The 16,324-nt window shown below is 41.2% G+C and overlaps 1 protein-coding gene across 10 annotated transcripts in view; it reads left to right on the top strand.

The window, feature by feature from the left end:
* The first annotated feature begins 1,103 nt into the window (after positions 1-1,103).
* LOC109520909 (peripheral plasma membrane protein CASK-like) overlaps positions 1,104-16,324 on the top strand; it is a 38,892-nt gene continuing 23,671 nt past the window's right edge. For 3 of the 10 annotated variants that reach the window (XM_019878503.1, XM_019878497.1, XM_019878496.1), the window contains exons 1-5: positions 1,109-1,985; positions 7,486-7,598; positions 12,725-12,830; positions 14,449-14,526; positions 15,292-15,364. In XM_019878503.1, coding sequence (XP_019734062.1) covers positions 1,927-1,985; positions 7,486-7,598; positions 12,725-12,830; positions 14,449-14,526; positions 15,292-15,364 — 429 coding nt within the window. In that variant the 5' untranslated portion in view covers positions 1,109-1,926. Of the gene's footprint in view, positions 1,986-7,485; positions 7,599-12,724; positions 12,831-14,448; positions 14,527-15,291; positions 15,365-16,324 lie in introns of all 10 variants that reach the window. The other 7 variants (XM_019878500.1, XM_019878499.1, XM_019878498.1 and 4 more) reach the window with 5 other exon arrangements.

Here is a 16,324-nt window from a genome sequence, read left to right as displayed (position 1 = left end):
CGGTGACGAGGAGTTGCTGGAACCTATCCCATCTGTCTTTGAGCGGAAGGCATATTACACCATGAGCTGGTCGACAGTCAGTCGCAGGGCACATATCGAGACAACTAACCATTCACACCCATATCCACATGGTCACTGAGCGGGAACTGACCCCACGCTGCCCGCTCCCAATTCAGGTGAGTGTACCACGACATCAGCGACTCTGGGAAACCGAATAAATTATATTAAAATGAATAAAAGCAACAGTTTCCATTCAAAGATGTTTACAATTACAGATACATTAATTAAATCTAACCAGTAATAACGGTGTGTGTGCGTGTGTGTGCGTATTTATTTGCATTTAAATGATGAAAAAAACCGACTAAAAATAACCCCCGCATTTTATGTACGTTATTTTGTATTGGTGTTAGAAGGAAGAGAACAATCTATGAGCAAACGTTTTCATCGTAAATCTTGGGGACATATATTCACCAATCAGGAATGACCGACGAACTACGAAAATAACGCCTCCGCCCACGGACACAGCCCGGTCGCGTCTCCAGTTTCGATATTTGTTTCTTTTACTTGACATTTAGAGTCCCATTCGTCAATAACAACACAGATATTATGTTGTCCATAAATTCAATTTTATTTGCTCAAGTGCATGATTTGAATTAGATCTCGGTCTACGTATGTATTGGATAGTACTGCATTGATGACCACATCAAAAGCCAATCAGAATGCCAATTGATGGGTATATACCAACAGTGGACGCGAGGAGAGGGGCTGATGCAAAGCCACGGAAATTGCGTAGGGGGGCACAAGTATCACCGCACAAGACACGACAAAACAAAGTATTTTCTGTGGAACCTCCTTTTGGAACCATGGGCATCAGTGAATCGCTGTCAAGATAATACAACCATTCGCGTGACTAAAATTATGCTAACAAATACATGATCAGTGACAGACATCATGCCAATCACTGTATTTTATTACACAGAGGATAAAGCAGTTCGGTTAATGGATGGATGGATGGATGGATGGAAGAAGCAGCGATGTGGTGAAAGGTGACGTAAGACATGGAGCTGCAGGAATGCAAGCACATGCGCAGAAAAATCACGCTGGATGGCTGGAACCGTTGCCTGGAAATCAGACGCCCTGTCGACGCCATCTTGGCTCTAAAGTCAGCGGAGCGTTAAGTGTGGATAGTGCGCGCGGCGCCATTTTGGCTCACCAGGTTCTTTGGCCACACATTTGTGGAACTCGGAGCGACTGCCAGCATCCGACTAACGGTGGACGTAACGTTTGATGTGTTGGAGGCAATTTGGGGGTTAAGAAGCACATACGGCGTATCCGTCGGCGTTGTGATCGACCCCAAAGTGGAGATTTTCTGCTTAGGTTCGGGAGCGGAATTTGCCAAATGATACTTTGGGTAGGGTAAACCGTCTGAGATACTGGGCGTACACAGTGCAATCAAGACAGGAGTCAACCGGCGATTCCATCGTCAGCTAGCCCATTAACCTGGAAAGCTAAGCATTTTGGACAGCTACGTTAGCGTGCGGTGGAGCTCAGCACCGTGGTCCGAACTAGAAGTCTGGGTGTTTTTTGATGATGGAGTCAAACACTTCCCACTACAATTCGATGCAATAATGCGGATTCGAGTCATGCTATTGTTTCCCTGCAAAGGAGGAAAATCTCCAACCCTTGCGGTCTGGTCTGTGGTTCCTGTTGAGCTAGCCCGCTAGCTGGCTAGCCCACTCACCGGGATACCAGTACCAGAGAAGGTGGGGCGGGCGAACTTGGACGCTTTTATCTTCATCCCATTTGGGTCATACGTTCTCCAATGCCATTGAACTGTCATAGTAACACCTCCGTTAATTAAGCGTGCACATCTTAAACTATTGTGAAGCGGCTATTTGTGGAGCTCCCCGCGTTTGCCTTTGGACCATGGCGGACGACGACGTGCTTTTCGAAGATGTCTACGAGTTGTGTGAGGTGATTGGCAAGTGAGTACGGACACGCCACATGTTCATCGTCTTGTTTTTCCCAAACAGCTATTTTGCATTCGTTCCGCTGCAACGTTGATTTTCAAAATTGGCGTTGGCACAAAGTCTTGCAACTTGCTTGATTCTGGACTCTTATCTCTTTTCCCAATACGACAGTGGCATCACTGCATCCCTTTGCTAATATGAACTGACATGGTGCGTGCTTGTATACGTGTGTGTGCGTGTGGGCGCGCGAAAGTAATCATGTGACTGGAAATTCGGGGCTCAATGACACAAGATTACAATGCTTGGTTTGCATTTATACTACCTGCTCATTCAGCAGAGGTCAGTTTTCTAAGGGGACATTACAAAATAAAAAACGTCAAAGTATTTCTCATATACTCAGGTGACAAATGGTCTGTGAAAACATCACAAACCCAAGTGTCAACCCACCTGGAATTATTTGTTCCTATGTGATGGAAGGTGGCTTGGACCTTGTTTTTGTTTTTGGGAAAGAGGACCCTGGCCGTTGGAAGTACCGCTCACTTTCGTAGATCTTTGGATCATTACATTTGTACGAGGCACTCTAACATGCAGCTTGCCTGGGAGATCTGGTTGCTGCTGTGGTCACTAATTCAAGGAAGGTCCTGGAAAATGACCTTGAAATTCCACAGGCTAACTAATTAATGAAGTTATTTGAGGAAAGAAAAGAGTGGGCTGTGATAGATTTCTGAAAACGTTGTTGTAGAAGTCAGGAGTGACACAAAAGACTTTGGAATTTGGTGTATCACTGTTGAGTTCTGGTATCTTGGAAATTTATCGGGAGGAGGAAGAGGTCATTTTTCCTGAGCCCAGATGCATGAGGGGAAGGCAGTCTGGGACCAGATCAATCAGCAGAATGGGGACTGGAATGGCCTTGAGGCTCAAGATAGAAATCATCTCAGCAGGCATTGACAACATCAACTCCTTTTTCCCAGTTTGTTCCCATTTCATCCCTCCCCACTGACACAAAAAAGACCTGTTAATTTCATTTCTTTTGGGTACTAGACCTATCTTTTTGATTTGTAGTTTCAATTGTCTTTAGTGCTCACAGAAACACACACATGCACACATGTCACATTTCACACCCATGCTTCCTGTTTCATGTCAGTGCAAAACTGCATCCCTTCACATTGGATTTACCTTACTTCCACAATTTCCCATTGAACCAGTCAGCTCCCATGTTGTCTTCTGAATAGATCAAACTGTGGCTAAAGATGACAAACAGATGTTTGAATTAAGTCGTGAGAGATTGTTCTTTGCTTCTAATGTTAGAAGACAGACATTGCTGTGTTGCAGATGCATGTGCTACAGTCAAACAACCTCCAGACCAGTGGTTCTTAACCTGGGTTCGATCGAACCCCAGTGTTCGGTGAGTCGGTCTCAGGGTTTGATGGAGCCTCTGCCATGGAGGGAAGGTCACACGCGACTCAACAGTTAATTAGTTATGACACGCCCGCTTGGCCATCATTGGCTGCAGATGATCACATTACATTGCTTGTCCAGTCAGTGCTGTGGGAAATTTAGTTTTCTTAGTAGTCAACGTGTGACTGTCGTGATAGTACGTCATTCAATGTAAAAAAAAAAAAGTATACTTATCCCTTGAAATTTGATGAACTTTTTTCAGTTTTTAATAAATGTGTTTTTTTTTATATATCTTGAATTTGTAAAACATATTTATATTTATTTTTCACTCATGAAGGGTTCGGTGAATGTGCATATTAACTGGTTGGGTTCGGTACCTCTAAAAAGGTTAAGAACCACTGCTCCAGACCAATGACTTGTGGGTTGTAGTTTAGTGTCTCACTGTAGACTAACATCCTTGGGATTGGTTGTTAGAAAGAAGTTTGCCCCCTTCACCTATTTCACTTACGAGCTGCCCATCACAAACGACTGCTCAGGGGTGACACTGAACCAAAACTCTGTCATCTACAAGTACAGTACGAACATTTAAAAACCTGGAGTGTGTGTGTGTGTGTGTGTGTGTGTGTGTGTGTGTGTGTGTGTGTGTTTGATTAACTCAATTGCATTCATTCACACCTGACTTGAGCAGAAGCAGATGCATTTATTTAGATACCCAATTCCAATGAAATTGGGACATTGTGTTAAACATAATTAGAAACAGAATACAACGATTTACAAATCATGTTCAACCTATACTTAGTTGATTAAGATAAAATAAGAAAACCTTTAATAGTCTCACAATGGAGAAATTCCCACTTCACAGCAGCAAAGTTATGAGAGGAAGAAGTAGAAGAACAAAATAAATAGGAGCTGCGTGAAAGGCAGCCACTCTTGCGGCGCCATCTTGAAGTCAAAATAACACAACAAAACACATAAGACACAGACAGTCGTGCAATCTTAATCACTTTTCCTGCAAGATTACACTACAGAGACAAGAAATATTATGTTCAAACTGATAAAGCTTATTGTTTTTAGCAAATAATCATTAACTTAAAATTTTACGGCTGCAACGGATTCCAAAAAAGCTGGGACAGGGACATGTGTACCCCGGTTTTACGTCACCTTTTCTTCAAACAGGATTCAATAACCGTTTGGGAACATAGGACAGTTATTGTAGAAGCGTTGTTAGCGGAATTCTTTCCCATTCTTTTGCTATGTACAGCTTCAGCCATTCAACAGTCCGGGGTCTCCTTTTTGTATTTCACGCTTCATAATGTGCCTCACATTTTCAATGGGAAGCAGGTTCGGACTGCAGGCAGGCCAGTCGAGTAGCCTTTTTGTATGAAGCCACACTGGTTTAACACATGCAGAATGTGGTTTGGCATTGTCTTGCCGAAATAAGCAGGGGCATCCATGAAAAAGACGTTGCTTGGATTGCAACGTATGTTTCTCCAAAACCTGTATGTATCTTTTAGCATTAATGGTGCCTTCACAGATGTGTAACTTAGCTATGCTCCATACCATCACAGATGCTGGCTTTTGAACTTTGCATCCATAACAGTCCGGATGATTCTTTTTTTTTCTTCAGCCGGGAGGACAAGGCGTCCACAATTTCTAAGAACAATTTGAAATGAGGCGGAACATTTTTACACTTTGCATCAGTCCATCTTGGATGAGCTCGGGCTCAGAGAAGCTGGCAGCATTTCTGGGTGTTGTTTATAAATGGCTTTTGCTTTGCATACTAGAGTTTCAAGTTGAACTTCCGAATTTAAAGGAGAACTAGAGTGACACTGGTATTCTGCAGTGTACCTAAGCCCACGTGGTGATATCTTTTCCACATTGACTGCTTTTGTTGCAGTGTCACCTGAGGGATCGAAGATCACGGGCATTCAGTGTTGGTTTTCAGCCTTGCCGCTAACAAGCAATGATTTCTCCAGATTCTCTGAACTTTTTGATGATATTATGGACCGTAGATGATGAAATCTCTAAATTCCATGCAATTGTACGTTGAGTAACACTGTCATTAAACTGTAAACTGAGTATTTTCCAACACAGCTCTTCACAAAGAGGTGACTGTCACTCCGTCTTTTCTTGTGAATGACTTAGCAATTTGGGGAAGCTCCTTTTATACCCATTCGTAGCACCCACCTGTTAGCCTATTCACTTGTGGGATGTACCAAACAGGTTTTTAATGAGTAGTCCACAATTATTTTTGCCACCTGTCCCATCTTTTTTGGAACCTGTTGCAGACATAACATTCTAAGTTAAGGATTATTTGCTAAAATAAAACTAAAGTTGATCAGTTTCAACACTGTATATCTTGTCTTTGTAGCGTATTCAATTAAATATAGGTTGAACGTGATTTGCAAATCAGTGTATTCTGTTTCTATTGATGCTGAACAGAACATTACAACTTTATTGCAATTGGGTGTGTACTTGACCTTGCTGTTTGGACCACACTAATAAAGGGACTTATGTTAGGCACAGTGAGAGAACACAAAACTGCCCCTGAAACGTAATTTTCTACGCATTTGTTTTTTGCTCTTCATGTTGAGTCTGTAGCTGCACGTGTTATGTCTGTTTAGGCGAGTAAAGCAACTGAGGAGCTCAACGTGCTTGTGGAGGCTCTCAGTCGTACAGGAAAGTTCCATCGTAGAAAGGGTTCTGTCAGTCGTCATCTGTACCTGTGGGTAAAAAACAAAAAAAAACAAAAAAACAAAAAAAGCAAAAAAGGACGTTTCGCAGACAGAACCCTTTCTAAATATTTTCAAATAAAATTAAATTTCTTTCCATAATTTTTTATTTTCCCCATAAGAAAGAAAATTGTAATAAAATCACTTACCATCCCCACCCAGTCCTCAAACAGGCCACGCTCAGCTTTTTAGCGCAGAGCAACTTCCCGGAGTCTTCACGGAGACTTCAGGGTTGTCTACCGCTGACGAAGCTTCTGTGAGAGAAGCAAAACGTCCTTTTTTGCTTTTTTTGTTTTTTTGTTTTTTTTTGTTTTTTACCCACAGGTACAGATGACGACTGACAGAACCCTTTCTATGAGGAGCTCAACGAAAAGTGCCCTCATGTCCGGCACATCCTTTTGCAACAAAAATGTCTGTCATCCAGAGGTCTATTGAAAGAATATAAAGGAGGCCTCTGTCATGATTTAAATTCTGGCAAGTGTTTTGATGGTTGCTGTTGTCTAGATGTGAGGAGCATGTGGGCGTTTTGCATGATCCCACAGCTGCGGTGATGTCAGCGTGACATGCGGCCTCTGCACTCCCTCAGACACAGTTGATTCATTTGATAGAGTTAAATATCATTTTTATGCTATTCATTGAAATGGTACCCCTTCCCCCTCTTGTGTGTAGTGTGCCCCATTTGTAAATTGAATTTCAATGCATTCCTCATTGTTTAATCATGATTACAAATGGGACTTAAAACAGCCATTGTCACCTGGCGCAAATTGCTCACTAGCAGTAATGACGTCTATTGGCAAACAAGTATTTGCATCCTCCAATGAAATGCTCAATTGCTAATAGCTAGAATTTTGAGATTTCCTTGCGAAGGGATGGACAGCTGCTATAGCAGTTTACCCCAATTGGGCAAAGGTCATTGTGGTTGTCGTATCATCAGCAGGGAATCTGGTGAGAAGAGTGTTTTCCTAACCAAACTTTGCACATACCTCATGCTGTGCTTACTTGGTTCAGAAAGAAATGGCAGTCAGGGGCAACTTTCAAGCTCACCACATTCTCTTTTCGCTGGTCTGTCCATCCTCTATAAATAGTCTGCATGTCCATACACCATATGTCTACACAACTATGTTAGGGAGCACATCAACAATATCTGCCACCTCTGCGACCATTGGTGTGGTCACTATTGCCCACGTCCCTATAATAATGCTTTTATTTCAGTATTCACAGCTGTGTGGCTTACAACTGCTCTGTAATTCCTTTGGCAACAGTATGGCAAAACTTCCATATGTCAAACCTCCCACATGGATGTTGGGATATAATTATGAGCCCGTGAGTGCTGACTATGTGCACACACATGCGTAGGTGTCTGATTAAATTTGTGTCTATTGTAGGGGACCTTTCAGTGTGGTACGCCGCTGCATCAACAGGGACACGGGCCAGCAGTTTGCTGTGAAGATCGTCGATGTGGCCAGCTTCACCTCCAGCCCCGGCCTCAGCACTGAAGGTGAGAAAGGGTGCAGACCTCGTTACCGTGGTTGTGCCTAAACCTTGAGCTTTGTGCATGTGGAACAGCAGATGGGCAGGGTAAAACCTCTCTGCACACAAGGGCACTGAATAATTTGCCAGAAATTACACTTTCAATGCCCAATCTGAATTTTGCCTGCGTGTGTATCTGGTAGGCTTCAGGGGCAGGACCTAATTTATGTGTTTGCATGCATGTTAAGATCACATGCAGGTTGGCGATCACAATGTGCCCCTGTAGTGCCCCTGACAGGGATTAGCTCTGCAGCCAGTAAGAACATCAAGAGAAGGAAATGAGCCCCAGGAGGAGAACCGCTTTCAGTCTCTTGTGACTAAGTGCTACTCAAGTCTAAAATTGACAATCTTCTCAGATTGGATACTATTGTCATGATCCGAAAGCCCACCACACACCCAGCGACATGGTCAAAACTGGTTTATTTGAGTGGCTGCCGGGCAGCCGCTGCTTTTGGTAAAATTCAAAATTTGAATCGTTGGTGTACTGAATTGCAATGCTGCGGAGCTCACAGGCCTTCAGAAATACAATACAATACAATACAATACAATACAATACAATACAGTAATCCCTCGTTTATCGAGGTTAATGGGGACCAAAACCACCTGCGATAAACGAAAAACCGCGAAGTAGCGTCCAATTAACATAAACGGGTTAAAAAATTATTATTATTATTTTTTTGAAGTCCGCAAACGGTCCACAAGAAGCTGCAAAACAACAGCGAGTCACATAGCGCAACATATACAGTACTGTACTCCATGTATATTTTAAAAAAAAAAAATTGTTTGAAAAAATCCGCGATGCACTGAACCCGCGATAAACGAACCGCGAAGTAGCGAGGGATCACTGTACATCTTTATTTATATAGTGCCTTCACAGCATCTGCAGCTGTAACAGTTAACATAAAATAACAAAATATGGTCAAATAACAAAACACATAAGACGTGGACAGTCATCCAGTCATAACAACTTTCTCGGTGCATTGAATCAATTACAACTAGACTGTTCTGGTTGTCTGAGAGGATGTTTTGCCTCTCATCCATGCGGGCTTCATCAGTTCATTCTACAAGGTGTTGTTCGGACTGCACCAGCCTGATTTGGTGTGGGGGAAAACCCAACTTTTTATGCTCCAAGTTGGAGGCACGCTCCAACCACGAATGGTGTCATTCTTTTGAAATGCAAAGCAACAATTGTTGAGATGCATTGCAGAGAGGCATCTGTCTGTCACCAAGGGTCATTGAATGGAAACTCATTTATCAATATTTCATCCAGTTGTAAAAAAAAAAAGTATTGGAGCTGGCTCAACAACTGGCTTAAGTGTCACCCCCCTCCACCCCCCAAACTTTCTCTCGAGAAAAGGAAAGCTGTGACATTGCTGAGCAAGGAAACATCACAAGCTTGAAAGCAGATAAGGGGAGATGCAAACTAATCCTTCACACAGTAGACTACCATAACAAGGTACTCACACTTATCAAAACGATGCCACCACACGAGAGACTAAAAGAGACCCAACCCATGGATCCAAGAGAAAAATAACGCAGTACTTACAAATAGGGATATTGCGATGCGATCAGGGTTTTAAACTGCCATTACCGATCATCCATGAGTGTGATCGGCTAATACCGATCATATGGATTTGGTGTAAAACTTTCAAGTTTAGAGCTGGTAGTATTTTTCTTAATAAATCGATTAATCAGTTGATTTTTATTTATTTAATTGATTATCTGATTGAAAAAAAAACATCCCTTTATTATTCAAAAACAGGACATTGCTTCAAATAGACATTACAGAAAATGTACAAAGAAATTGTGATTCAGTTTATTATGTTGGTCTGGAACATGTCAGAAAATAGGGGGAATTTTTTTTTTCTTCCCCCACCCAAGGTAAAGCAGCTGTTTGCAAATACACGGATTAAACACAAAGATGATGACTACTCATGTTTACAGAGAGCATTGTCTTCCAATTAGAAAGAAACCAAATTACCAAACGGAATGAAGTGTTATTTGGATGTGGTATATTCCTGATACCAAACATGCTGGAGCATGAGTATGAAATTAACAATTTAATCATTCATTTAGTGTAATGGTGGTACGGTGGTCAACTGGTTTGCACATCCACCTCCCAGTACAGGGTCGTGGATTTGAATCCGGCCCCGGCCTTCCTGTGTTGAGTTTGCATGTTCTTCCTGTGCCTGCGTGGGTTTTCTCCGGGTCCTCCGGTTTCCTCCCACATTCCAAAAACATGCATGGCAGTTTAATGAGAACGTTCAAAATTTTCCATAGGTGTGATTGTGAGTGTGAATGGTTGTTAATGTGTGGCTTGCGATTGGCTGGCAACCAGTTCAGGGTGTACCCTGCCTACTGCCCGAAGTCAGCTTGGATCGGCTCCAGTCCGCCTGCGAGCCTCGTGAGGATAAAGTGGTTCAGATAATGGATGGATAAATATAATAAAGAGTTGTAGAAGGAAAATAAGTGCTTCAAATACATCAGATTTCAACTGTTGTCTCTCTATCCAAACACTAGGTGGCAATATGTTACTTTGAAGAAGAAAAAAATCTGGCATGAAGTCATATCATGGTGTTCTGCTACACCATAAATATGTGAATAACGACACGAGACTGACTATCGCGATTACTGCAGCGATCAAACTTGAATGTTAACGACTCCAGACAGCAACTGTCGCCCTTTCTGAAACTCTTTGTGGCCATCGAAGGTTTGAGATGAGTGCAACGAAGCGAGATGCTAATGGTAGCCCTCTGCCGGCCGCGCCTCTTGTTCCCAAAGAATTGAAAGCCAATGTATGTATTGAAAAGAAGGCGTAGCTCGAACGATTCTCAAACACTTTTCATGAGGCAGATTTTTATTTATTTTTTGTTAACAGCAAAACTTTTGCGATCAATACCAAGCATAAATCCTTGCTTGATTCTTTTTTTCTTTTGTTTTTGTGACGCCAATGATCACAATGCATAAACACTGCACAGGCGAGCCACTCAGTGCACTTTGTGTGGCACAATACATTTAATTAATGAAGGACATTCATCCTTTTCGTGTGTGTCTGTGTGAAATCGTCATATCTAAATGCGAACATTTGTCACTTTTTTTTTTTCTTTTAACATACCGTTAGTTTACCTTTTGTGTAAAATCGTGACATCCATGTCAATTCCTCAACGTCACTGGCGATGTGTCAAGCATTGCTGGTCAAAATTAATGGAATGTAGAGACAGTAACATGTCTATACTTATTTTCTTCAGGTAGATAAAAGTAATTTTTATCGTAGCGAGACACTTGGGGAACAATATGTTACTCCCTTACCAGAACAATTACATACATAGGGTGATCGATTGCTGTGTAGAGGCTTTGATCGAATTCACCGATCCCGCGCTTTTTCACAAATATCGAGTGATTAACGGCCACCAACTGTTCGGGGCATCCCTACATAAAAACTTGAGGGCTTGAGGAAACCCATGGGGACCCTGATTAGCCCGTGTTCCCGATTTTCGTTTCTCCCGATTGGGACCATTTTGGGCTGATTAATACTTCTTCCGCAATATAGCAGAACCTTTCAGTCTGCTGAAAATACAGAGAGGAGCACCTCTCAGACCCATTGACTGCAGCATCAACTCCATTACATTACGAAGTATGTCGCTAACGTCTTAGCATCTTTGGTTGGCGATACACCACACCAGGTCGATCACTCTCTGGACTTTAAGAATGTCAGAGACCTAAAGTGGTTGCATTTGATGTTACTTCTTTTTTCACATGGATTCCAACCCAGGATCCAGTGGTAATTTGAGAGGCAACGACTACTGCTTGGCGGGCTGCCACAAACGATTATTGTGCTAGTCAATTAATCACCAACAGTAGTCGCAATTAGCTGACTAATCGAATTACATGTAATTGGCGGCATATTGCACCACCAAACAGATGCTCTAATTAACCATCGTTATTTTATAGCCTGAATTTCTTAAGGCAGGGTTGTCAAAATATTTTTGTCGCGGGCCACACCTTGGAGGGCCTTTAAGACAAAGAAGTCAAGAATAATGGTTTATTCAAGTATTTTTTGAAGTTACTATACTGAGGGGTTTCCTAACAAGAAAATCCTTACAATATCTCTCTTATTTACTCCATATGAGAATGAAAAATTGTGGTGCAGATCCAGTATTAGCGAGCATCATGGAAGTTAACATTTTTGATTTGCTTTCACGGGGCTCATAAAATGAGGTGGCGGGCCAGATCTGACCTTGACACCTGTGAGTTACGGTACGTATAAATTGACAATAAAGACAATGAAGATTTTAGTACTTGAAAATGGTAAGTTGGATACCGGTCTGTATGTATTAAAAACAATGTGGTCAAAACTGCTCTTCTTCAGAAGGGGCTTCACCACCGCCATTTCAAAGGCGGCGGGGAAGACACCCATCTGAAGAGAGCAATTGACTACATTTATAATCAGTAAAATGTCTTTATAAGTGACATGTGAAGTGTGTCTAAAAGGCAAGTTGTTGGATTTACCTGGGAGAAAACTCGACCAAGTGTCTTTGCATCAACCAGGGCAAAACCTTCCAGTGTTTCTGTCCTCAGGTAAAAATGATTATGCAGGTTTCTTGAAACTTACATTTTGACGAGCTAAAAGACTGGATCTTGTGTCTTCCATTTTACTTGGGAAGTCTTCTGCAAAGTCTTCACAACGAGCGTCTGTTGGTGACTCTGGGGATTTTTTTAAAAGTTGGAGCTGGTTAATAGATACATGGCGGAGAAAAGAAATCTGGGACTGTTTTTATTGAATGTGATAAGGTTTGAAAAATCAGATATCCTTGTCTGTTTGACTGTTTCAAGTTATTCACTCATTCATTTCCCGAACCGCTTTATCCTCACTAGGGTCGCGGTGTTTTAAGTTACATAAGTTATAATTATTCAGAACATTTTCAATCATGGATTTGACCTAATGGCTTGAATTGTGCTTCGACTGTGTGAGTTTATATTTGTAAAAATTCACTTGCTTTGCGACTGCTCACAATGTCTTGAGTGTCTTGATTTATAAGTGATCGATGTGTGACTCGAACCAAGACTCAAAGCACCTTTTGTCTCATTTGTCAGATCTGAAGAGAGAGGCCAGCATCTGCCACATGCTGAAACATGCGCACATCGTGGAGTTGCTGGAGACTTACAGCTCAGATGGCATGCTCTACATGGTGTTTGAATTGTAAGTGCATGTATCTCACCCACAACCCGTGAAATATTCCATATTTAGCTGCTGGAGTATCTCGAAGATGACTTTAGACCTTTGGCAAGCAACTACTTTAATTGCTCACCCACATGAGAGTGGACAAACATTTCTGTTCCATCCCACTTCCACAGAAAAAAAATCCCGTCCCAGTCCGGGATCATCGTTTAAAATACCGTAAATAAATGAATAAATAAAAAGTCCTGAACCATTCCGCTCTCGTTGAATACAAATCCCACTCCCGTCCAGCTCCCATTCAGAATGACTCCCACTCTCATTTTGGAGGTCAGCGACTTTAATCAAAAATGACTGCGCACCTGTACAGTTGTACCTCTACTTACGAAATTAATTGGTCCTGGAAGAAATTTCGTAACTAGAAAATATTGTAAGTAGAGATGCATTTTCCATGTAAATGCCCGAATCCGTTCCAAGCCCCCCAAAATTCAGGCATAAATGTTTTCTAAAGCATAAAAATGCATCAAAATATGTAACAAATACATCTTACAATTAGATTGCACAATAAATGAGAGTTGTGCATAATGTAAAAAACAAAGAATAAAGAATCAAAATGATGGTCATTTAACTTTAAACTGTCCTCATCGTTTTTTTGCCCTCTTTAGTTCATGTTCTTTCTCAGAAATGGTGTTTGAAAAGAATTGATCCAAGGGCATTTGCTTTTTTCGGCTTTTAACAAGCCTTTGAAAATGTCCAAGGCAAACATTAGCATAGTGAGCGATCGACCGACTGGTGAACACTTTTTCTGGGTGATTCACATTTACGTAAAATTATCGGGACACCTCGTGGCTACCATTGACTAGGACGCTCTACAGACATATCTCTCTCTCGACACACATCAACACATTTGGTAGAGGTCCATCTGAGACAATGGGATGCCAGGATGATGCTCGGTAATAGCCAATGGCAGAGCAGCTATAAGTATGTTACGTTCAGGAAACTCGGAGCTGCGACTCGCAGCCCATGCTGTATTTTTACCTTTTGTATCTTGAAATTTCTTTCGTAACAAGAGGCAATATTTTCCTTTTGAGACATTTCGTAACTTGAACATTTCGTATGAAGAGACTTTCATAAATAAGTTGAAGTACCAATGTAGGTTTTTTTTGCCCCGACTGTATAATCGCAGTCCCATCTGCTCTTATGAACTTTTTATCCCGTATTGTCTCAATCCCCTGACTAAAGATAAAGTTTACTCTGATCCAGTGAGCATCCCACAGGATTCCCGAAAAATGTCAACCTCTAACCCACATCCTTTGTGTGTGAAGAGTTAATATTGGCACACAGTATTTGTTCTTACATACCCACCAGGATGTCTGGTATAGTTGCATAATAATAATCACTATTAGAGGGAATTATAAACGCTCAGCATAAAAGTGAATTAAAATCACTATGCTGCTGCAATATAACTTCCAATGTGATACAGAGTTCATTAGTTGCCTTATTGCACTCGACCTTGAGAATGCACTCTATGATGTAGGTCGTCTTCTGCATTCTGTTCAGAACGCTTTTTGGATCTTTCAGTGGTTTGCCATAAATAGTTGCTTCAAGCCAAAATGTAACCACATTGTCCTCTTACTTCTAGTATGGATGGAGCTGACCTCTGTTTTGAAATTGTGAAGAGAGCTGACGCTGGGTTTGTGTACAGTGAGGCTGTGGCCAGGTAAGACGCCCATCATCTGAGTTCTCTTTTAAGGGCTGCTGCACACGACCCGATGATTCCAAATATGACTAGGACCCGATCATGAGTACTACTGTGTTTCACTTGGCGGACTGTGGTGGGCGGTTGTGTCTTGCTTGCTCTCTTTTAATGTGATAATTGATTTTTTTTTTTTTTTGCCTGTGTACAAGTTTTCGTGCAACTTTTATTGGTTATAATTTGTGACGTCACCACATTGTACAACCGCAACCTCAAATAGGCTTCTCGACTAGATTTTTTTTTTTTTTTTTTAACTTAAATAAGACTTTATATTCACTTTTTTCACAATTTACAGCTCACTTTCCACCCTCTTTTTTGGTGCCTGTTTTTATGGGGCAGTTCTACTTTTGTTGTTGTTTGTTTTTGTTTATTTTGTTTGTTTTTGCTGATTTTGTTCGCACTGAGTCTTAAAGAGCAAGCGCACATGCAAGTCGGTATAAAGGCCTTAAAAGCACTATTGCATTTTCACAGCACTTCGTAACCTAGCTGCTTAATTATGCTTGTCTATTAGTGTGCCATTTAATTATACTTGTGTATTAGTGTTCAAAACCGCACAAATTCCAGTGTTGTGAAAATTTGCCTGGTTAATTTTACACTTGATATATGGGCAGGCACTTGAGAGACACAACTATTTGTATTTTAAAAAGTCCTTTTTTATCATGATGAACCCCTTTAAAGTTGGATTAATTTGCAGATGGTATTAATCTTTTTTTTTTTTTTTCCTCGCAGCCATTACATGAGGCAAATTTTGGAGGCACTTCGCTACTGCCACGACAACAATGTAATTCACCGTGATGTCAAGGTGAGCTAGCCGACATCTCTCTTTCCACTACACGAGCTACATATACATCCACAAATTAATCAGGTCACTGCCATATTGAAATTCCAGTTTGGAGTTTGGATCCAATGGGGAAAAATCAATCTTTGGGCAAACTCTCTTCCTTTGAATGCTAGGTGGTGATGATACTGCTTTCAGATGGTTTAAATGTGGATTTGTTTTACACTTAAGAGGTTGCTTGAAACATTGAATGCTGTTGCTGTAAATTAAGAGCGCGAGGAAGTTAGCTCCGTTGTTCAGTTCATGGAAATGTCCATCCCAAAGAAGCGTGGTTTCCAATCGGTCGTCTGGGGTTTGAATACCACTTTTTAAAATTAAAGCATGGTCAGATTATAGTATTAACATTTTAAAGTTTGGTTTCAATCGATATAAGGCAGGGGCATAGCCAGAAATGTGCAATTATCATTAAATTAATTATTATACATGCGCACCAAAAATTGATGTCACGATTTTATAATAAAAGCTACAAACAACTATCAGCACATCTTACATAGACAGAACTGATTCATTTGTTTTTTTGGGGGGGTGTATGCCGACTGTGTTTCTGTTTGCTGATGTATTATTTTCGCGATCGACACTCGTCAATTTACCTGCTAATTTGTTGTTTATAGCCAGTTGCTCTCTGCTTCAATGCAATCAGTTCCAGCCAGAGGTCTGTGAAAAGTGTACTTAACACTTGAGTATTTTTTGTGGTGTTTGGTGACACAGCAGTAGCTTAACTATTAGCATGGGCTTCTTTTGTTCTCTCTTGGCAATGCGCACCATTATTACCCGTCAGTGACTCTGGGAAATTATGCATGGTAATATCAAGCCAGTTAGTCCAAATAAAGCCGTCATTTGTTGTATGATAGTAATGGTGTGCGTGCCGTTTAAAAGCTCAACTAGATTATTAAAATGGACGCTTGATATATGATATGTGGATCC

This window comes from Hippocampus comes, unplaced genomic scaffold (genome assembly GCF_001891065.2).
Source record: "Hippocampus comes isolate QL1 unplaced genomic scaffold, H_comes_QL1_v1.1 scaffold345, whole genome shotgun sequence".
Lineage (NCBI taxonomy): Eukaryota > Metazoa > Chordata > Actinopteri > Syngnathiformes > Syngnathidae > Hippocampus > Hippocampus comes.
The sequence above is the reverse complement of the archived record's forward strand: the minus strand, read 5'-3'. Positions and strand labels throughout refer to the sequence as shown.